At 43.2% G+C, this 19,854-nt stretch overlaps 6 protein-coding genes across 15 annotated transcripts; 3 read left to right on the forward strand and 3 right to left on the reverse strand.

Moving 5' to 3' along the window:
• Positions 1–1,521: 1,521 nt before the first annotated feature.
• Positions 1,522–10,879, reverse strand: LOC136196179 (pyruvate kinase PKM-like). 4 transcript variants are annotated; one of them, XM_065985684.1, is made up of 20 exons: positions 10,616–10,879; positions 10,202–10,559; positions 7,800–8,001; positions 7,657–7,732; positions 7,508–7,589; positions 7,356–7,452; positions 7,228–7,293; positions 5,665–5,746; positions 5,300–5,454; positions 4,470–5,247; positions 4,296–4,385; positions 3,458–3,606; positions 3,300–3,391; positions 3,135–3,248; positions 2,896–3,081; positions 2,595–2,840; positions 2,373–2,549; positions 1,997–2,316; positions 1,856–1,934; positions 1,522–1,806 (listed from the first exon to the last, which is right to left on the reverse strand). In XM_065985684.1, the coding sequence occupies exons 12-20, from the start codon at positions 3,603–3,605 to the stop codon at positions 1,597–1,599; spliced, it is 1,572 nt and encodes a 523-aa protein (XP_065841756.1). In that variant the 5' UTR covers position 3,606; positions 4,296–4,385; positions 4,470–5,247; positions 5,300–5,454; positions 5,665–5,746; positions 7,228–7,293; positions 7,356–7,452; positions 7,508–7,589; positions 7,657–7,732; positions 7,800–8,001; positions 10,202–10,559; positions 10,616–10,879; the 3' UTR covers positions 1,522–1,596. The 4 variants fall into 4 exon arrangements, with proteins under 4 accessions (XP_065841756.1, XP_065841757.1, XP_065841759.1 ...); XM_065985685.1 differs by lacking the exons at positions 7,356–7,452; positions 7,508–7,589; positions 7,657–7,732; ... (1 more) ...; positions 10,202–10,559; positions 10,616–10,879 and having other exon boundaries at positions 7,228–7,296; XM_065985687.1 differs by lacking the exons at positions 5,665–5,746; positions 7,228–7,293; positions 7,356–7,452; ... (3 more) ...; positions 10,202–10,559; positions 10,616–10,879 and having other exon boundaries at positions 5,300–5,455.
• On the forward strand, positions 3,775–7,331 carry LOC136196170 (dixin-like). 2 transcript variants are annotated; one of them, XM_065985674.1, is made up of 15 exons: positions 3,775–3,930; positions 4,311–4,440; positions 4,501–5,251; positions 5,304–5,628; positions 5,681–5,749; positions 5,806–5,910; positions 5,964–6,056; positions 6,105–6,158; positions 6,216–6,308; positions 6,362–6,508; positions 6,562–6,675; positions 6,736–6,838; positions 6,886–6,985; positions 7,038–7,146; positions 7,203–7,331. In XM_065985674.1, exons 1-15 carry the CDS (start codon positions 3,823–3,825, stop codon positions 7,278–7,280), a joined length of 2,379 nt encoding a protein of 792 aa, XP_065841746.1. In that variant the 5' UTR covers positions 3,775–3,822; the 3' UTR covers positions 7,281–7,331. The 2 variants fall into 2 exon arrangements, with proteins under 2 accessions (XP_065841746.1, XP_065841747.1); XM_065985675.1 differs by having other exon boundaries at positions 6,889–6,985.
• On the forward strand, positions 7,303–10,124 carry LOC136196171 (disintegrin and metalloproteinase domain-containing protein 10-like). The gene is made up of 6 exons (XM_065985677.1): positions 7,303–7,435; positions 7,488–7,602; positions 7,662–8,595; positions 8,655–9,085; positions 9,170–9,807; positions 9,864–10,124. The coding sequence occupies exons 1-6, from the start codon at positions 7,360–7,362 to the stop codon at positions 10,001–10,003; spliced, it is 2,334 nt and encodes a 777-aa protein (XP_065841749.1). The 5' UTR covers positions 7,303–7,359; the 3' UTR covers positions 10,004–10,124.
• On the forward strand, positions 10,323–12,974 carry LOC136196175 (tetratricopeptide repeat protein 39C-like). The gene is made up of 14 exons (XM_065985681.1): positions 10,323–10,490; positions 10,547–10,598; positions 10,646–10,966; positions 11,021–11,238; positions 11,291–11,459; positions 11,509–11,602; positions 11,650–11,704; positions 11,759–11,811; positions 11,872–11,981; positions 12,033–12,168; positions 12,226–12,326; positions 12,376–12,486; positions 12,541–12,576; positions 12,634–12,974. Exons 1-14 carry the CDS (start codon positions 10,363–10,365, stop codon positions 12,847–12,849), a joined length of 1,800 nt encoding a protein of 599 aa, XP_065841753.1. The 5' UTR covers positions 10,323–10,362; the 3' UTR covers positions 12,850–12,974.
• Positions 12,975–13,326: 352 nt separating this feature from the next.
• On the reverse strand, positions 13,327–17,952 carry LOC136196165 (uncharacterized). Its single transcript, XM_065985668.1, has 13 exons — positions 17,858–17,952; positions 17,180–17,796; positions 16,977–17,128; positions 16,743–16,922; positions 16,539–16,689; positions 16,372–16,484; positions 15,214–16,323; positions 15,091–15,166; positions 14,747–15,033; positions 14,502–14,701; positions 14,105–14,441; positions 13,821–14,055; positions 13,327–13,767 (listed from the first exon to the last, which is right to left on the reverse strand). The coding sequence occupies exons 2-13, from the start codon at positions 17,736–17,738 to the stop codon at positions 13,553–13,555; spliced, it is 3,615 nt and encodes a 1,204-aa protein (XP_065841740.1). The 5' UTR covers positions 17,739–17,796; positions 17,858–17,952; the 3' UTR covers positions 13,327–13,552.
• Positions 17,953–17,958: 6 nt separating this feature from the next.
• Positions 17,959–19,760, reverse strand: LOC136196184 (radial spoke head 10 homolog B-like). Of its 6 annotated transcripts, XM_065985695.1 has the most exons (8): positions 19,495–19,760; positions 19,236–19,301; positions 19,107–19,179; positions 18,971–19,061; positions 18,784–18,921; positions 18,598–18,681; positions 18,268–18,546; positions 17,959–18,220 (listed from the first exon to the last, which is right to left on the reverse strand). In XM_065985695.1, the coding sequence occupies exons 3-8, from the start codon at positions 19,133–19,135 to the stop codon at positions 18,020–18,022; spliced, it is 822 nt and encodes a 273-aa protein (XP_065841767.1). In that variant the 5' UTR covers positions 19,136–19,179; positions 19,236–19,301; positions 19,495–19,760; the 3' UTR covers positions 17,959–18,019. The 6 variants fall into 6 exon arrangements, with proteins under 6 accessions (XP_065841767.1, XP_065841765.1, XP_065841768.1 ...); XM_065985693.1 differs by lacking the exon at positions 19,236–19,301 and having other exon boundaries at positions 19,107–19,153; XM_065985696.1 differs by lacking the exon at positions 19,236–19,301.
• Positions 19,761–19,854: the final 94 nt, after the last annotated feature.

Below are 19,854 nucleotides of genomic sequence, written 5' to 3' on the forward strand. Positions count from 1 at the left end.
AACTACTGTACGCATGCAATACAACGTGCAAAAAAAGTTTCTTCGTTCGATGAGCTGCTTTCCTTTGCCACGCGACAGATATCGCTATTAGAAAAGGGAGGGGCCCTCAGCGTAAGTACTGAGAGCTCTGCGATCGCGCTAAAGGAACACGTCTATTTATTGAGGAAACAGAGGACTTACGTGCTATGAAATGAAGCAATGAAGAACGACGAACGCTGGATGGATCGTTGAAAGGACGCTTAGCTTCGATGGAAAGACGCGGAGAAAGCGAGCGCAAGGCTGCGCATGTGCAGCGCGAATCTAGAAAAAAACGTTAGGAGCCTAGAACTTGGAGTAAATTTCCAAAGCGCACGATCTATAACTTACTTCTTCATGAGCACGCGAGCTCATCAGACGGCGCTTTGGATGTGGCGTAGAGGGCAGGACGGAGTTTCAAACGCGCATGTACGAGTACTAGTGCGTAACAATGGGCGGAGAGCCAATGACGTAACCCTTGTCGCGCACGCGCCTTAAATCAGCCAATGAAGTAAACATTTATCGTTCTATCGAGACCCCGTGAAAGAAAAAGATGAGTTCGAATTGTCTAAGCTTGAGATTTGGCAGATCGAAGCTTCAATGAATAAGCTTTGATTTTAGCCCTGACGTATTTTTAGTTGAGGGGGACGTCAATCGAGAAAAAGCGGTTTGAAAGTTTTAGGACCGCTGAACGCACTACAGGAACCGCACGTTTTCTCTATAAATAGCTTCAAAATTTTTAAAAATCGTAGGGATTTGTAAATGCGCTCCAAAATGGGCTGAATCGTGCCTCAATCGCGCCTAACGACCCACGATGTTTCGAATTTTGCCGAAACATGTTAGGTAAAAACAGCGTCTTTTTAGCTTCAAAGCCAAAGAATACTGCCTTTTATTTATACTACTGGCGTTTTCGGAAAGCTCGGCGACAAAAATGGGAAGTTGTAGACGATACTATTTGTACGAGGGTCCCCGCCCGATGCGCGTTTGTTTCAGTGAAGCAATGCCATATTTGCGCATTTTCGCCAAAGAAAATGCGCTTGTCAGAGGCTAGATAAGGTAAATTCAGCGCTTTCGGAGAACATTCGAAGGCGGGGAGTAACCCTAACTACAACGCATGCGTGTTTGAAACTCCGTCCTGCCGGCGTAGAGGGCGTAGAGTAGAGTTGCTTCTCCTTTCTTATCGTCGACGGACAATGTCGAGGTATTGGACCTACGTGACGCAACGAGAGGCTCAGAAAATCGACGAGGAGCTCTTTAGCGATTACCAATATAGCGTCGATCAACTGATGGAGCTCGCGGGGCTCGGCGTCGCTTCGGTCGTCCTCAAATGCTTTCCGCGAGATGCTCTGCCTTCGCGTAACGTTCTCGTGTGCTGCGCGCCTGGAAATAACGGCGGAGACGGCCTCGTTGCAGCGCGACATTTGAAGCTTTTCGTAAGTGTCTCATACGCATGCACGCTGATCACGTGGCTTGTCATTGATTCCGTCCCGGATTACGGGCAAACCCTACACTGCAAACAAACATTTTTTATTTCGTCTGTTCAAAGACAGACTACTACAAGAGCAAAGTGTCACCAGTTCCCTATGGGCATGTAACAATGCGGATGGTATTGGTGGAAGCAGGCCCAAAATGACACCCAGTCACTGCTATGACAACAGATCCGGGCTTCAAGTAGCCTCTCTCCTTACCACGCTCCATTCCCCATTGAAGACGCTTCTCCACATCCTCTTGAAAATCCTTCAGAGGCTCTTCCGGATAGAACAGCGACACGCATCCTCGCCAAAGATGAATCTAACAAAATCATTAATTAATTAATTAATAAAATAATCTTTATACTGACCTGTCTCGCAACACGCGCCGATCTCGTCACAGTCAAAATGCCGGCACGCGGACGATAAGCAGACAAAAGTTTCGCCGTCCTAAATAAAAAAAAGATAAATTTATTTATACAGTATGTGCTTACTGACGTCATGAGACATACGTTCCAGTCATAGAGAGACATAGAATAGCGCCGGCTCCTTGCTCAAAGGCCGCCGAAACGGCAGCCACAGCAACGGCGCGCGTCATAGAATTCTCAATAGTGGAATCCTGACGTAATTCCTCATAGACACGTCGATGAAACATAGCCGCTTCCGCCTCTCTGCTAAGACGATCCATCATACTCACAGCCAAGACGGGATATTTTCCCTTGGCCGTTTCCCCGGACAACATGATGCAATCTGCTCCATCCAAAACGGCGTTGGCAACGTCAGAGCCCTCAGCGCGCGTGGGACGAGGATTATTCACCATACTATCAAGCATCTAAAAAGAAAAAATTAAATAAATGATTTCTCTTTTTCTCCTTCTCTTTTGCTTACTTGTGTTGCGCATATGACTGGTTTTCCGGCTCTGTTGCATCGTCCAACCATCATCTTTTGAGCAACAAATACTTTTTCAGGTGGAATTTCAATTCCAAGGTCGCCACGGGCAACCATGATACCGTCACTGATTTCAAGAATTTCGTCAAAATTTTTCATCCCTTCATGGTTTTCAATCTGAAGGAAAAAATATATAGAGAGTATTTCTGACGTCATTCTTACTTTTGATATGATAAGAATGTGATCTCCTTTCTCTCCCAGAACGTCTTTTACCTCTTGGACGTCACTGTTCTTACGTATAAAGGAAGCAAAGACCATATCCACATCCAGTTCAACTCCCAAGAGAAGATCCTTTCTATCTTGCTCAGAAATTGCAGGCAATTGAACTTTGGCATGAGGAAGATTCACTCCTTTGCGACTCCCCAATTTTCCACCATTCATAATTTCACATATAACATAATTAGCACCCTTAATTAGGAAAAAATAAGATTACATAACTATTGATCTTAAATTTTTTTCTTACTTTTTCAAGAGCTTTGAGTGATATGAGTCCGTCATCAACAAATATCGTTCCTCCAGTTGCTACAGTGTCTGGCAATTTGACATAATCCACGTAGATTTCTTTTTCCGTGCCACTTTCCTTTAGGGAAACATCTGACGTCAATTTGATCTTTTCACCCCGTTTCAATTCAATTTCAGCTGAACCACCCTAAAGAATCAATAAATAAAAATTGAACTCCTATATAAAATAATTTTTTTTACTCCTTTGAGAAGTCCTGTTCTGATTTCAGGGCCTTTTGTATCAAGTGCAATTGCAATTGACTTATTCATTTCAGCTGCAACTTGTCTCACATTTTTTATCGTTTCACTGTGATACTAAACAAAAATTAAATTAAAAATATTCAACCTCAAATTTTTTAATAAAACTTCGTGAGATCCGTGCGAGAAATTTAATCTCGCAACATTCATTCCGTTGGTTATGAGCTGACGTAATGTTTCAACGCTACGAGATGCGGGACCTTTGAAAAAAAGAGGTCACGCCCATTTTTCATTTTCTCTTTGTTAGAATGCGAAGATAAACTTACCAAGCGTGCATATGATGCTCGTTTGTCTTAGCGTCACCGGATCGCTGTATATATCGAGCATACAGAGATGTTCGAGCGATGTAACGGCGTATTGAGAGGCGTGTTGAGCGGGAACGCTCGATCCGGAAGCGTAACGAACGCGAGACATTCTAAATCGCAGTAAAATTACTCATCCCTAGCCGCCTACGTCGAAAAAGCGTTACTTTTAGAAGAAAATGCGGTCACAAACGGAAATTGACCATGCGCAACCGGCGTGGCCCATATAACCCGTATATCTCATGACGCATGCATGTGACTTGGCTAGTGCACGTGAGTTGCCTAATTTATTAGCGAGACCGTCTTCTCTCTATCTCTACACAACGATCATGCCAAGCCGCAAAGACGATCAAGGCGCGACAGATAGAAAAAAGTCGTGGCTCCACAGCTTCAGAAAATCGAAGCCAAAGCAGCAGCCAGACGACCCAAAACGAGAGGTACTACTCAAACTAATTCGAACCCTAAAACTAACGCCAACCGAAAGCGACACGTACTCAGTTATAAAGAAATCAAAAGCAAAAGGCAGTAGAGTAGAAATAGGACAGCTAGCCTAAACGACTCGAACTTTGAACTGCGTTTACGGGCACGGCACGCCTTTTTATAGCATCCGCCCGCGCAGACCCGCCCGCTATCATCGCGATGACTCCCTCTAACAACATTTCCCCCTCCTTCTACTACTAATACTAGCAAGATAGAGATTTCTACTGGTCTCATACTTGCACTATGGGTGCGATTTTGTTTATAGCAACGGGCTCTTGCATAATCATGGGCCCGCGGGAAAACCCATATATAGCTTGCTTACCTTTCGTTCTTACAGCAACAACTTCAAGCGTACGTTTCGTGGGTCAATTCGCATCTGCGCAAAAAGCCCGGTTGTCGTCTCGTCGAAGATCTAAAACGAGATATGATCGATGGAATTACTCTCGTCAATCTCGTCGAAACTTTATGTATAAATGAATTCAATTTACATGATTACCTTTTGAATTAATTTTATATTGATTTTCCAGCTGGACAAACGTTGGTTGATATCGAACGAGTTCCACTCTCATCCGCATCCAAAAAAGAAAACACGGAAAAAGTCCTCAAATTCATGACGTCAAAAAAGATTCGCATGCATCATACGACGACCAAAGACATCCTCGACGGAAACATCAAATCCATAATGAGACTCATTCTCGCTCTCGCCGCCTTTTTTAAACAAAGAGGCGCCAACCCAGCTTCATCTCCACGTCAAGCTTCTAAAGCAACACCTGCAGCAGACTCTCTCGCTCAATCTCCACCTCTCATCTACGCAAATCCATCCGCCAAAGCGAGCCCTCGAATCGCACGTGCTGATAGCAGTGAAAATCCGTTTAGCCAATACGCGAAAACGGGTGCTCAAGCCACTGAATCTATAGACGCCAGCTGGCGTTCTCGTCATCGGCCCAGTCCCCCCGTTCCGCCAAGATCCATGCATCATCATCATCATCATCATCATCATCACGGCCTTGTTCCTGGAGGAGGAGGTGTTAGAATCACTCGAGCCAAAGATCGTTTTCGCGAAGTTGATTTGGAGTCAAGTGTGTGTAGTAGCATGGGATTTGGTCCCGTTTACGGAGAGGGGAAACGACATTCCGCTGCCGCAGCCGGAAGACGACTGAGTGATTTGTTTCAATGGCCTTCGCCGGATGTCAAATTTGCAGGAGAATCGCCGCCAAATGTTGGGGGAGTGAGAAAACGAAGAACGAGTGGACAAAAATCGCCTGAAAAAATTTCTAGGTACACAAAAACCATAACAGAATTAATTAAAATAATGTGAAATCTTACACAGGGCTCGTCGAAGAATTTCCAATCAGTCGCTCTCTTTCACAAAACCAGAGGACAATATAAGAGAGGAAGAAGTAGAAGTGATGACAAAAGACGAAGCGTTGTCGCAAAAGGAAGAAGAAGCGATTGTGTTGAAGAAAATAGCAAATTTAGGACTACAAGATGAAAACAAAGAACAGTCAAAAGCGGAAGAAGAAAGTGACGAAGAGGAGGAGGAGGAAGACGAAGATACGGATTCAGAGGGACTGTCCGTTCTTTTGGAGCAAAGGGATTTCATGGAAAATCAACTGGGAGTTACAAAAGAAATCCTCTACGGGTTGCAGCATCTTGTAAGGAGTATTGGGATCAGGGGATCAATTTCTAACCTCGTCCTTTCTTTAGCTGCTCAGTGGGATGGTGCCTGAGAATGCTGTCATTCCGTCTGACGAAATTGAGCTGAGAGACACGCTAGTAAAAAAAAGAGAACATCATAAGTAACGTATTTATCTATCATACTATTTTCTTAGACGGTATCTATGGCGGAAAAGGACCAACTAAGACATAGAGAAGATGCACTGATGAAGGAGTTGGAAGATGCCCAAGAATACATGTCAAAATTAGAAAAAGAAAACGTAATGTACCCTATCCTTAGTCTCAACGTATAAGTAAGTGCGCACAATTGCAGGAAGAGCTTCGACGAGCCAGTGTGGAAAGAGAGTCAACGGAAAATGCATTATTACGAGCTCAACTACTAGAGCGCAACGCCAAGCCTGATCCAGTAATAAAAACATCCCCAAAATTAATAAAAAACAACACTTTTCTTAAGGAAATTTTGAAAGCAAAGTTAGCCGAGAGAACCAGCTCTCTCGAAGAGGCAAAGGTAAGGGGGGAAAACGATTAATAAATAAAAACAACTTAACTAGCTCTTCAACGGTAGAGTCAACTAAAGATTAGCGATACAATAATCGATCAATTGCAAAAGCAACTCGACGAAGCAACGAGACGCATAGTAGATCTTCAGTCAAGAAACGTTAGTCTACTAACAACGTCACCACTCAAATTTACTCATGATCCTTCTTTTAGGAATCGGTTGAAAATCAATTAGAAAAACGCGGTTGTCATATCAAGGAATTGCAGAGCAAACTCACTCGCGTTATAGTACACAACGGGGTGCACGGGGGAGATCATTCACCTACAATCGATGTGCCTAATGCCAAACGATTGTGGCCTGTAAGTACATACATACATACAAAGAGCAGTCAATACAGTTCTTTTCCTCTAAGATTCACAAAGATATTGAAATCGCTCAGATTGAGGTACGCAAGCTAAAATCAACTTTGCAAAAATTGGGAATCAATCCAACGACACAGTGTAGAAATGTAGGAAATTTAGAACAGGTACGTGGTATGCAATTTTAGCTTGCTCTTCTCATCTACTCTCTCTCTCTCTCTATAAAGTGTCTATGTGCATTGACTGACAAAGTTGATTCACTGGGGTCGCCTATAAACGGACGCAAGCCAAGGACTCACTCAGTTGGCTCTTTCTCTGATATAAAACCGGGTACGACGAATTTTATTAATTAGAGGGATTCTAATCTAATCTATTAGAAGGATTGTCTCCTCCTCTGACGAGAAGAAACAGTAGCACCAAAGTTGTCTACTTTACGGAAAGGAGTGTAACTCCATTTCTAACGACGATACCAAGAAAGTTAGTCAATTTACCGGCGAATACTCAAATATTGATGTGACTGCTCTTTTAGATTGGGTGAAATCTGTCTTCGAGATTTCAAAAAAGCCTTCGATCGCTCGGGATCCTTTCGCTATCATTTTAAAACGATCGATCCTGACTACGGAGCCGTCAAACAAGAAGTAAACGCGATTTCCTCGTCACTGTACGCCTTTATTTTATTTCTCCGGGGGTCTAGGTAACTAAAGACGACGATATCATACCTGGTTGGGAAGGAAGAATCGTCGTATGGATAGAAGAAGACTCGTACGTGTAGAACATCCGGTATTCTAAAGAAAGAAAGAACGCACGTTAGCTAATAAGACAACGCCCAGTTACTCCCTTCACACACACGAATGCCGTTTCTACTTCTTCAATCGGTCGTTCCACTTCTAGCTCTCGCTTTCTTGTTTCCCTTCGTCGAATCAAAGCGTAAGATCGGTCCGCGACTGTAGAAAACAATGTTTACGGAACGTTTGAATAGGAACGTCTCTAAATGAGTACATCGATCATTACGAGCCACTTCATTTCAATAGTCGCGTAAGACGTTCATTCGAAGAAACGTCGGTTCTTCGTCTCGACTTCGCTGCACACAACAAGTACAGGAAAATTCAAGAAGAAAGACGAAAGCGCGCGCTAATCGCCTTTTTTACCCTAGGAATTTTTCGCTACGATTGCGCTCCGATTACGGAATTTTTCATCCAAACGTCGAATTCGTTTCAGTTTCATCTGGAACGGAACGAAAAATTAATTTCGATAAGGAATCGATGAAAACGGGTTATGTTCACGGTCATACGGGAAGTCGCGTTCACGGTCGCTACGACAACGGAATTTTCGACGGAATCGTTCACATTCCGCTGGAAAACGAATCCTATTTCATCGAACCGTCGCGAAAATATTTCCAATATGCAAAATTCGACGCCGTGATTTTTAAATTATCCGACATCAATGCGCAGAAAATGCACAACGCAACGCGATGCGCAGCATCGAAAACGATCCTAGAAAAAATGAAAAAAATTCAAGAAAGTGCACCAATTGATGACGTCAGACGCCAAAAACGCGAAGATCCGGCGAAACAAAACACGTGCTACGTTCATTTAGCCGCAGATCATGAATTTTTCTTTAAGGTAGCAGATGGAAGTGAAGCGGACGCCATATCCGAAATGGCAATTCATCTCAATGACGCCGATCACATTTATCGTAATACGAATTTTCTTGAGAGACGCGTCGGTTTGGCAATCGCTCGCATCACCGTTTACACAAGCGAAAATGAGCCTCGTAAGGGTTATGGTGACACTATCAAGGACGCATCAAAATTCTTGGATTTGTGGTCTCAAGAGAATCAAGACGCTTATTGTCTCGCCATGCTCTTTACGTATAGGGATTTTGTTGACGGTGTACTCGGTTTGGCTTGGGTGGCATCAACGGGGAGTACAGCAGGGGGAATATGTCAGAAGCAGGTTTCTCTGAGCTCAGGAAAACGAAGTCTAAACACGGCTATTGTTACGCTATATAATTTTGGATCATACGTCCCCAGAGGCGTTTCCACCGTAACAGTAGCACACGAATTCGGCCACAATTTCGGATCACAAGTAAGAGAAAGACCAGTAGTGATCAATAATCAGAGATCCTATCTTTTTCTTTCTCTTAGCATGATCCCAATACGGATAAGTGTTCTCCCAAGGGCGATTATTACATTATGTATGCGCGTGCAACGGATGGAGATCAACCAAACAACGATCTTTTTTCGCCGTGCAGCATTAGTAGTATGAGTGCCGTTATCAAAGCGAAAGCGTCTCGTTGTTTTAGGCCGTCATATGGATCGTTTTGTGGTAATAAAATCGTGGAAAGGGGGGAGGAATGCGATTGCGGTTTCGCTAACGAGTGCGAGTCAGTTGATCCGTGTTGTACGCCTAAAGATCCGAAAGACGACACAAGTGGATGTACAATACGAAGGGATAAGGGATACGAATGCAGTCCCAAAGCGGGTAAGTGTTGCAACCAAAGTTGCAAAATCATGCCAAAGGACGAGACGACTCCGTGCAGAAAGGCGAGCGACTGCAGGAAACCGTCCTTCTGCAAATATCCTCTTTTAATTACCTAATTAAAATAAAAAACGAGCTCTCCTACTAATGAATTCGTTTTTTTCCTTAATTAATTTTTTACTGGGACCAGTCCGACTTGTCCTGCGCAGGAATTACATCCCAATGGGAAGCTTTGCAATAGCAAAGCAAACACGTGCTTCAATGGCGAATGCACGGGATCAATTTGCTCTTTTATTGGCTACACCGAATGTCTATGCGTCAAAGACAAAGACGGATGTGGTGAGAAACCGAAAGACGAACGATGTCACGTGTGTTGTCAACAAACTAAATCTTCAACGTGTATATCAACTTTTTGCAATGAACTTCAACGCATTGACATGAATTTGACGGGTGTTTATCGAGCAGCCGGCAAATCATGTCAGAACTACGAGGGTTATTGCGATAAAGGCGGAAAGTGCCAGGGAGTGGATAACGAAGAAGTTTTCAAAACGTTGAAAAAAATTTTGGCTGATTTGTTTTCGTCTGGAATTGCTCAATGGTTTCGTGATAATTGGCTCGTTGTTATAGGAATCGTTGTGGGAATTGCGCTTCTTGGCGCTCTCTTACATATGACGTATCGACGAAAGAAACCACTACGTAATATGGCAAGAAAAGCGGCAAATTCAATGAGACGTAAAAAGGAAGAAAAGGGAAAACAAGGTCAAGGTCAAGGGCAAGGACAAGGGCAAGGTCAGCCTTCAAAGAAGAAGGCAGATCCGAGTAAGAAAAAATATCCAACTTAATTAATTAGAAATAATATTTTTTTCGTATAATAGAAAAGACTTTGATTCGTTTGAGAAATATGTTTCCGCACGCTCAACACGATACGCTCAAGGACATTATGTATCACAGCCCGTCCGAAGAAGCGGCCGTCAAAAAATTGCTAACTATGGGATTTCTTATGAGGAGATGGTGATAGGGGGCCCCACCGGTGTCGCCACAAAAAAAACGTATTTGATGTGCTGAAACGATCTATCTATTATTTTCTATGAATAGTCGCGTTTGTTTGTCTTTCTATCGATATTGATTAGATCGGGCGCTCTGTTCCCTTTTAGGGGGCCCTCGCCGAACGTAGGCATTTTAGGCGACGCGATTTACACAAACACATACTTACCGTTGTGTTGGATTGATAAAAGCCGACTTCGCTGCGGGAGAAAGACGTCTTCCGCGACGATTTTGAAAGGACGATCTTTCACGTGATCCTTGGGTGGAACGAAAGGTCGATGTCCCGGACAACAGCACGTGACAGCTGAGTTCTAAGGCGAATTTGCGAGAATGGCAGAAGCGACACCACCGAGCAGCGAATCGGTGGACGAGCAAGCGAAACGAGCAATTGACATCATGTTTACGCAAGGCGTAGATCAAGCGGAGCAATTCCTCGTCGATCTTCCTTCAACAAGAACGTGCGTTACGCGATTCGATGCCCTGCCCTAGAAACGACGCTAATCTTTGCCTCTAGCGGTGATCTCGATCTGAAATTGAAATGCACAATCGGCTACGTTCGATTCGTGGTAAGAAATAAACTCACGTGAGTCGCGCGACCGATCTGTGACGTCAGAAAGCGTTAATGACGTGGGACGAAGACGTGATCGACGAAACGATAAAATTCGTCAAATCGGTGGAAAAATCGGCCGAAACTCAATCGAAAGGAAGCGCAGTGAAAAAATCGGATCAAATTAGCGGAGGAATTGTTGAATCCGATTGTACGCTAATACGGGGAATGCTTACCTTCACCCGGATGACGATACCCAGCTACATCAAAGCGGGATTTCATTTGAGATCCGCTTCGAAAGGATACGAAAAAATGCTAAAGGAAGTCGAAAAATTAGAACCGAAACGAGTGGAAGAACAAATAAAATCAATGAAGAAACCCAACGAAGTCATCTAAAATAAATATATAATTAGCATTATTAATAATTTTTTGTGTGAAAAGGGCGTGGTTTCGGCTTTGAACGAAGCCAGTCAAGATTACGCCAAGCTCAAGGCTTCCGTTACCATGGGATTCGGTCTACTGAATCTCATCATGTCTCTTATCCCGGATAAGATTCTCATTATTATCAAACTATTTGGCTTCTCAGCCAATCGCGAAGCAGCATTAAAAGCACTCAATTATTGCAGTCAAACACCTGATATGAGATCACCCATAGCAAAGTCTTTAGATATAAATAAATAGTTTTAATTAAATTAATTTTTTCTTCTTAAGATTGGTTCTCTTGTGGCATCATACTATCACGCGTCCTTCCTTTGGATTGGACGGTGATAATTTGATTGCCGGCGTGGGAGAAGCCCAAGCCATTATGGCTCAAGCTTCTTCCATTTATCACGATTCTCCTCTCTTTCTCTACTTCGAGGGAAGAATCGCTTATCTTAGGGTGCGTAAAAATAAATAGAGACCTCCTATACATATAACTATTTATGTAGAGGGATACAAGTAAGGCTTTGAGTGCCTTTAAAGAATCCGTGTCTCGCGCCGAAGACCAACGGGAAATCAAACACGTTAATTTATACGAAATAGGTAGTCTACTGACGTCATAAAATCAAAAAATACCATATTAATTAAAGGATTTGTTCACGTGACTAATTTGGAGTGGAAAGAAGCAGCAGACGCTTTTCTTATGTAAATAAATAGAGACATAGTTCGTTGTCTAAGTTTCCACATACATCTCTTTAGTTTGAAGAGTGAGACAAGATGGTCTGTTGGCTACTACAGCTACTTGTACGCATGTAAGTACACTAAAATTTTATCCATATGTGTATCTATTAATTTTTAATTAATTAATTAAGTGAGTTTGGCTGCAAGTGGTGACGTCACCGCCGCCGAAGCGGAATTTCGCAACATTCCAAGCGTCATCAAACACAAAAATTCAAATTATGAAAAATACGTGTTGAGAAGGGTAGAAAATACATTATCAATATTTAATAAATTAATTAAAATTTCTCATTAGTCTCAGCTCCATCTCAAGATGGGAGGACTCAAAGATTTCGAAGCGGCTCTCTTTGCTCTACAACTCGCCTATCAATGGAGTCAAATCTCTTATCTAAATGATGACCAATGTCAAAAATTGCTAGAAACTGTCCAATGTATCTATATACGGGGGGATATCATAATATTTTTTAATTAAATTCGTTTGTTTTTAGCTTTTCAATCGCGGGCTACGACTCCGTTGATCGAAGCCGTGTGTCTACAACTTCAAGGCGTTTTTCTAATGCAAATGCTACAATATGAGGAAGCGGAAAAGGTCTCAAAAGCAAGGCTTATGTATCATCTATCTTCTATAGTCTCTATAGTACTTTCGGTCTGTGCTCGAAAAAGCAAAGGACTGCATTGTTCGAAAGGAACAACAGGCACCCGCTTTTGCTACATATGAAATTGGAAGAATTTACTTCAAAAGGGGAGAGGTAAATTTGATTCCAGTGCAATTTTTGGAAATACTATTTTATGATTATATTCAGGTGGAAAAAGCGAAAGTAGCTCTCGCAAAAGCAAAGGTAAAAAATTCAACTTTTCCCTCTCCCCAACAATAAAATTTTTAATTGAATTTTTAGAGCAATTACAGTGACTACGAAGTAGAGAGTCGACTTCAAGCCAAAGTCCAATCCCTTCTCCTCTTCATTAAAAAGGGAGGAAGATCATCGTCATCATCATCATCACCACCACCACCACCACCAATAGATAAAGAGGAGACTGGTAGCAATGAAGCGTTTGAAGAAGACGATCATCATCATCATCAAACTATAGCCAATGATCAAAAGAATGACTAACAAACTCTTATGTCTTACTACTAGTCTGTGTGAGTCCCTACTCAAATTACGATTTTTCTATTCTACTACGTTTTGTTTGTCGTCTGTCTAATATTTATTCGCCGCGAAAAAAATCGTTTTGACTGCATGGAACTGCGTTGGTGCGGACTGCTTACCTTTCGGGGTCCCCGTGACTTGTTCAACATTGCAGCGATGTTTTTCGTCGTACCGGGGTGGAGAATGGAAGATTGACGTTCAACAGGACGTGTTTGCAGTCGAACAAATAGCGCATTAGCATTGAATTTGCTTCGGCGTTTCCACGGACTCGGAGGGCGGCGCCGCTCGACATCCATAGCGTCCGTTTGACTCCTGCGACGATGTCTAAGACAATACTGACCCCGAAGAATAAAAGAGCGTCGAGAAAAGCGACGAAATCGCCGAACGCGTGGCGACCGGTGAGATAATGACGTAAAGCACTAGCGTACGCTACAACCAGTCTAAAAAACAGATTTTCGATTAAAATACAAAAAAACAAAAAAAGGTTAGTCATACCAGAGATAATAGTTTTATCTCGGGTCATACTTAGCATAATTGAAAGATAACAAAATGTCCACAACATCCAGGGTATTAAGAGTTCTCAGATAAACAATGGAAATGAAGGTACAGTCATAACGAAAAGTAGGCGAAGGAAGAGAGAGGGTTAGGGCATGTATCATAATACGCCTTACCAAAAATTTGGAGCTGAAGGTTTACTGAGCAGACTTTTTTCGGCTTCCATTATCATTAGAAAGGCCTCACGAAACGTGGGCCTCTCCTGTGGCTTGACTTGGACGCTTTTCTTCAATAGATCATCGAAAAACTGCGGAACATTCGTTGCTCGGCCTTTTGGAAGCTCGCCTCCATCTTTGACATGTAGGCGGATGAGCTCATTCGACATACCTACGAGTTACAATCGAGTGCATTGCGAGGCTAGTGACTAACATTAAGAAAACCTTTATATGGACGCTCTTTTTCCTGAATTTCCCAGAGCACAACGCCGTAGCTGTAAACGTCGGATTTTTTGGCCAAATCAATCATTCTACCCCCGTCGTTATCCTCGCCGTACGGATGCTGAGAATAGCGCTCCGGAGCGATGTGAGTGACCGTGCCACGCGGACTTGAACCGTCTCGTCGCACCGTCGTAACAGAACTGACACCAGACATTTTTGAAAGACCGAAATCGGAAACCTAAAGATATTAGTTCAACAAATAGACCTATTTATATCATATAGACAACCTTGCAAATAAACTGAACGCCGTCGTTCAACTGAGTGCACTCAACCAAGACATTCTGAGCTTTCAAATCGTGGTGAATGATCGGCGGCTGATGGGAGTGGAGATGAAGCATTCCCCTGGCAATTTGCCTCGCAAACTTGACTCGCGTTTCCCACTTCTCGACTTCCGCTTCGTACTTGTCAGACTGGAGAACAGAAGATAAATCTCCGCCGCTCACGAACTCGGTCACGAGAGCGTAGAAGGTGGGAACAGCGCAAAGACCGATCAGACGCAATATGTAAGGATGCGGATCGATCTGAAGGATAATTGCAACTTCCCTCTTGAACAGCTCATATTCTCTGCAACAAAAACAACAGCTAATAAGAAAAAGGAATGCAGATACACATAATTATACGTACTTTTCTGTCTTTCTTCTTTTACTGAAATCCTTAAAGACTTTAACGGCGACTCCCTTCCCCGGCTTTCCGTCTTTCCTCAGGATCGCTTTGAATACCTCGCCGCACGCTCCTCCGCCGAGATAATCCTTGTTAGACTCTTCGTCGTCGTCGTATTCGAGCTCACTTCGTTTAACTTCAAGCAACCGGTCCAAAACGACTTCCTAAGAAAAATTGCAAGTAATCTGTTGATCCAAAAAATATAGTACCTTAGTCATCTTCTCGTAAAGTTCAGGGAAGACTTCTTTAGCACCGGAAGAGAGGCCGACTTTTATAAGAGCGGAGACGATCGATTCTCGCGTTGCGTCGAGGCCGTGTTCTTCGATCCAGGCGTCGAGGAAGCGACCCGGTTGATCTTCTCTGTCGTGTAATTTGACTCTTTCGACTTCAGAATTGGCTAAGGGAGGGAAGATGACACGAGCGACGTCTATCCATTGAGAGCGCATGATAAACGTCAGATCTTCCATTTCAAGATGAGATGGATTGAACATAAGAGCTAAATTCGTACAGAAAAATAAAATCAAGTAAAGACGTGTGAAAATAAAGAATTTACCCATGTCACGACTTGGCTTCAAACGGCCGTACCTATCGGTCGTGACCATTTCAAAGTCGGGAAGCTTCATAGAACCCTAAAAACAAAAATTAAACAATAAACACACGATCTCCTAATACTAACCTCTACGTGATCACAAATGTTGGAAGACGCGGAGCATTGAATGCGAAGACATTGACGTCGATCACCGGATTCGATCGTGACGTAAGCGTTCATCGTTGGAGATCGTTGTAGAAGCTCTCGATGATTGTAGGCGAAGTAGAAGGTGTCGACACACGCGTCAATGGGGCTATCTCTCACCGCTAGCAACTGTTGCATGTTGATGAGGTATTTTTTGCGACGACTCTGGTTGATCCAGCCTTCGATGTCGTCCGCGTCGACGACGTTCGATTGGGTGGGCGAGACAAGAAGATTTTTGACGCGTCGATCGAAGAGAAGAGGTTGACCGCGGCCGTCGTTGCGATAGTCGAGATAACGATCCCGATGTTCGGGTCGCGTTGAGATGATGCAGAGATCAAATTGCCAACCGTCGGGAATTTTGATTTTTTCGAAAGAGATGGCGTGGAATGAGAATGCCTGTTGACCCAACCCGTAGAAATGAGTGAAGAAACTGCAACTGACATCCTCATTCGAAGAGGCGGCGGCGGAAGCGGCGGCGGGCGGAGCGGACGGAGAGACGATGACTTTGACGACAGACGATTGAAGAAGAGCGGCGATTTTTCGCTCTCCCGCTCTATCAATCACGATTTTCTCGTCGAATTGAATTTGGTGTTTGGTCGTCGCCAAATAATCGTGAGGTTGATAGAAGAAGACGACTTTGGAAGCGCTCGTTTTGGGCGTCATTGGATCGAGATTGAGACCGTGCTCATGACACATTTCAATGTGTACGTCATCGTCGGATAAGCCGGAAGGAAGAGACAATTGAATCAGATCGCTCACGAATTCGTCGTCAAGGAGACCCTGCGATTGTTTGGCGTCGAATGTGAACAGGGTCAAGCTCATTGACGTCTTTGGAGTCGGCGAAAGTGCGGTGCGAGGGTGAATTCGAAGGATTGATCCCGTATTGGGAATGGAGATCTCCGCTCCTTTGTCCAATGAGACTGGAGTGGCGAATCTCTTCCATCGAGTGAAGATGAGAACGCTTTGAGGCGTTACGACGGCAATGACGTCTTCTACTCGTTGGGGAGACGGATGCAACAAGTCGCGTTCTTTTGGAGACAGTCCTTCGCAATTCTACATAAAATGAAAATAATTATATGACGTTTAAATATTGATTTCTACCATTGTTGGAGAGTTGGAACGAAACAGCGCATTCTTATCGTATTTTGAAGTTTCTTGTTCGATTGGTTCATTCGGATTGTGTCGAATAAGTGTGTCACTAACATCCTTCAAATCTATGCAATCAATAAAGTTAATTAATTAAAACGGCTATATTGAAAATTATTTACCGTATTTCAAAATATCTAGTAGCGCCTCTGGTGTGCCCTCGCCCAATTTATAGGGTGATCCTCCATATCGCAGAATAAAGAGAAGACCTCTTCTAACAATAGAGCAGACTGATTGTTGCCCTGTTGGAATTGGCTCATTTGATATTGAGATCTGTCAAATGAACTTTGTCATCGTAGAATGTCATATGAAAATAATTGAATTACCTTTTTGCACTTTTGAAAGTCAATTAGAATCATTTGGGCCAGAGACAGAGGAAACCCGTCTTTCCCATATCCCCACAAGAGAAAAGCAACTGGCCCCCCTAATGTGGGAATATCAACAACAACCGTCGAATGGGAGAATCGAGGAATGAGATGATCATCCAATTTCATTTCAATCCACTCCTAAGCAAATAAATCACATTGTTTAATTAATTAATAACAAACGTATCTCATTACCAGTGAACTGAACATGAACAGAAAAGCATCATTCAACACTTGCCCAGGACCACCGCCAATGAGAATGGCTCGATTCATATCAACTGAAGTGAAGGAATGTGAGTCTCGAGGATGTGGTTTTTTTCCTGTGCATTGAGCTGGAATCCAATTCCCTTCAAACAAATGTCTACATTCAATTCAAAATAATTTTACACGTCACTCACTCTTTCGGATGCAAAACAACCAAACTTCATTGTTCCACCCCTCGTCAGGATATTTTGAAGAAGGAATGAATTGAGATCCGTCTGGTATTGGTGAAACAATCGTTGTTCCTGCTCCGCCCATCATGACGAGATGTTCGTCTCCTCTCTTCCCTAACACGCACATTCCATGGCTCTCTCTCCCGCTGGGCGTTGATTGGTCATTGGAATGGATTCGTTCCCATTCCAACGTCAATCCATCCAATTTGTGAACATCGTTCGAATAGACAGCACGGCCATCAGACGAGAAGTAGCGACCACCAAATTGATAAATGTCCCGATTTTGGACGACACCGATTCGTGCGAAGAGACATGGATGAGGAAGGTCGGATGGGCTGTTGGATGTTGCTCGTCGTTCATTCCATTGACTTGTCAACAGATTGAAGCACTCCATCAAATCGGGAGAACACAAGTAATTCTTTCCCGTCGATTCTCTCACCGCTCCTCCTCCCCACACAAGCATTTCATCATTGATCACGGCGGCGACGTGTCCCTCTCGTGATGCCGGACACGCGGATGACATTTTCGAAGAGGAGAAACGGTTTAAGAGAATCGAATCGAGTGCTTCGATCAAAACGAGTCTAAAACAAAGGAAAATGACGATTGATAGACGCACAAATCGTTTGTTATCATCGCAATGACCTTTGTAGAACGACTCAATCGCTCCGGCGACGACGAAAACGGCTCAAAAACGAGAAATTACGACATGAGTACGACGGCGTTGAAATCACGTGCCAACATCATCACGTGACTTTATTTAACATACAGTACATGCATTGAAAAATGTAAATAAGTATTTCATTTTTAAAATTCATTAGGAGTAATTGTTGGCAGTTCAACCGCGGTCGTTTCGCTGCCACTTATAAGAATTCCTCGTTGCCACATTTGATGTTCCGTCGCCCCGGAAACCAATTTTCGAAAACCACGCCCATGTTTCTTATCATTCAGCCAATTTCCCGTATACGTAGTCCCAACCAGAGAAGTCTCCTTCCCTTTTCCGTGTTTCTATAGAAACAAAAATGTATGCCAATATTTTCAAATATTATTTATACCATTCCTTCCTGCCATTCCCCGTCATATTTCCCGCGTGTCGTTACCTCGGCTCCCTTACCGTGTCTCCGCCCATTTTCCCATTCTCCATCGTACATCGTAGCCCCGTTCAATTTACTCATAAAGAGCCCCATCCCGTGCATTTTATCCCTTTTCCACTGGCCCTTATACGTTGTACCGCGGCCCCAATCCATTTCCCCCTCTCCCTCACGAACATTTTCACACCACTTGCCCTTATACTGAAAGCCACTCGAATAAGTCATCACTCCCTCACCATGCCTCTAAATAAAAATACGAAATAATACCTATTTAATTATTATTGATTTATATACCATTCCATTGAGAGTTTCTCCTTCATAGCGCGATTTATCAGCGTACGTAAACGTCCCTTTTCCAGTGATGCAATCGCTCTTAAACTGCCCTTCGTATACGTCCCCATTAGCAAAGGTAAAACACCAATGCCATGACGCTGATTAATTAATCAATATCGTAACTATAGCACGTGATCTATTGCTTACTTTTCCGCTATTCCATTGTCCGTCGTAGACGTCTCCGTTGCTGTATTTACACTTTCCTTGCAAGTGGGGACGATCCTCAACCAATCGTCCGTCATATTCTTCACCGTTCGTTCCCGTATATACACCATGACCATTACGCTGATACAGAATTAAATATTTTAGCTATTCAATCTAATGTGTCTCTTACTTGATTCTTTTTCCACAGTCCGTTGTATGTGGAACCGTCGGCATACGTCATTTTGCCACGCCCCTGAAGGAAATTATTTTGAAACTCCCCTCTAATAATTAAATAAGTGAATCCCTAGATTGCTATAGAAAATTACTTGTAAACATTTCCAGTCGGAAAATGCATTTCGCCGTCTCCATTTCTCTACACAAAGTCCAATCCCTTCTCCTCTTCATTAAAAAGGGAGGAAGATCATCGTCATCTTCATCATCATCACGACCCCCACCAATAGATAAAGAGGAGACTGGTAGCAATGAAGTGTTTGAAGAAGACGATCACCATCATCATCAAACTATAGCCAATGATCAAAAGAATGATTAACATACCCTTATGTCTTAGTACAGTATTTGTGACTCCCTCTACTCAAATTACGATTTTTTCCTTTCTACTACGTTTCGTTCGTCACCTGTCTAATATTTATTCGCCGCGAAAAAATCGTTTTGACTGTATGCGAGCTAAGTAACTGCGTGGGGCGAACGGCTTACATTTCTGGGTCCCGGTGACTTGTTCAACATTGCAGCGATGTTGTTCGTCGCATCGGGGTGAAGAATGGGAATATGCGCGTTCAACAGGACCTGTTTGCAGTCGAATAAAAGGCGCATTTGCATTGAATTTGCTTCGGTGTCTCCACGGGCTCGGAGGGCGGCGCCACTCGGTTTCCAGAGCGTCCGTTTGATTCGTGTAAGGCAATACTGATCCGAAGAATAAAAAAGCGCCGAGAAAAGCGACGAAATCGACAGAGAAGAGTGGCGACAGTGAGATGACGTAACGCACTTGAGTACGCTAAACACATTTTCAATTACACTCATAATACAACGTTCACAAAAACCGAGATGGAAAGACTT

Source organism: Oscarella lobularis, chromosome 15, assembly GCF_947507565.1.
Source record: "Oscarella lobularis chromosome 15, ooOscLobu1.1, whole genome shotgun sequence".
Taxonomy (NCBI): Eukaryota; Metazoa; Porifera; class Homoscleromorpha; order Homosclerophorida; family Oscarellidae; genus Oscarella; species Oscarella lobularis.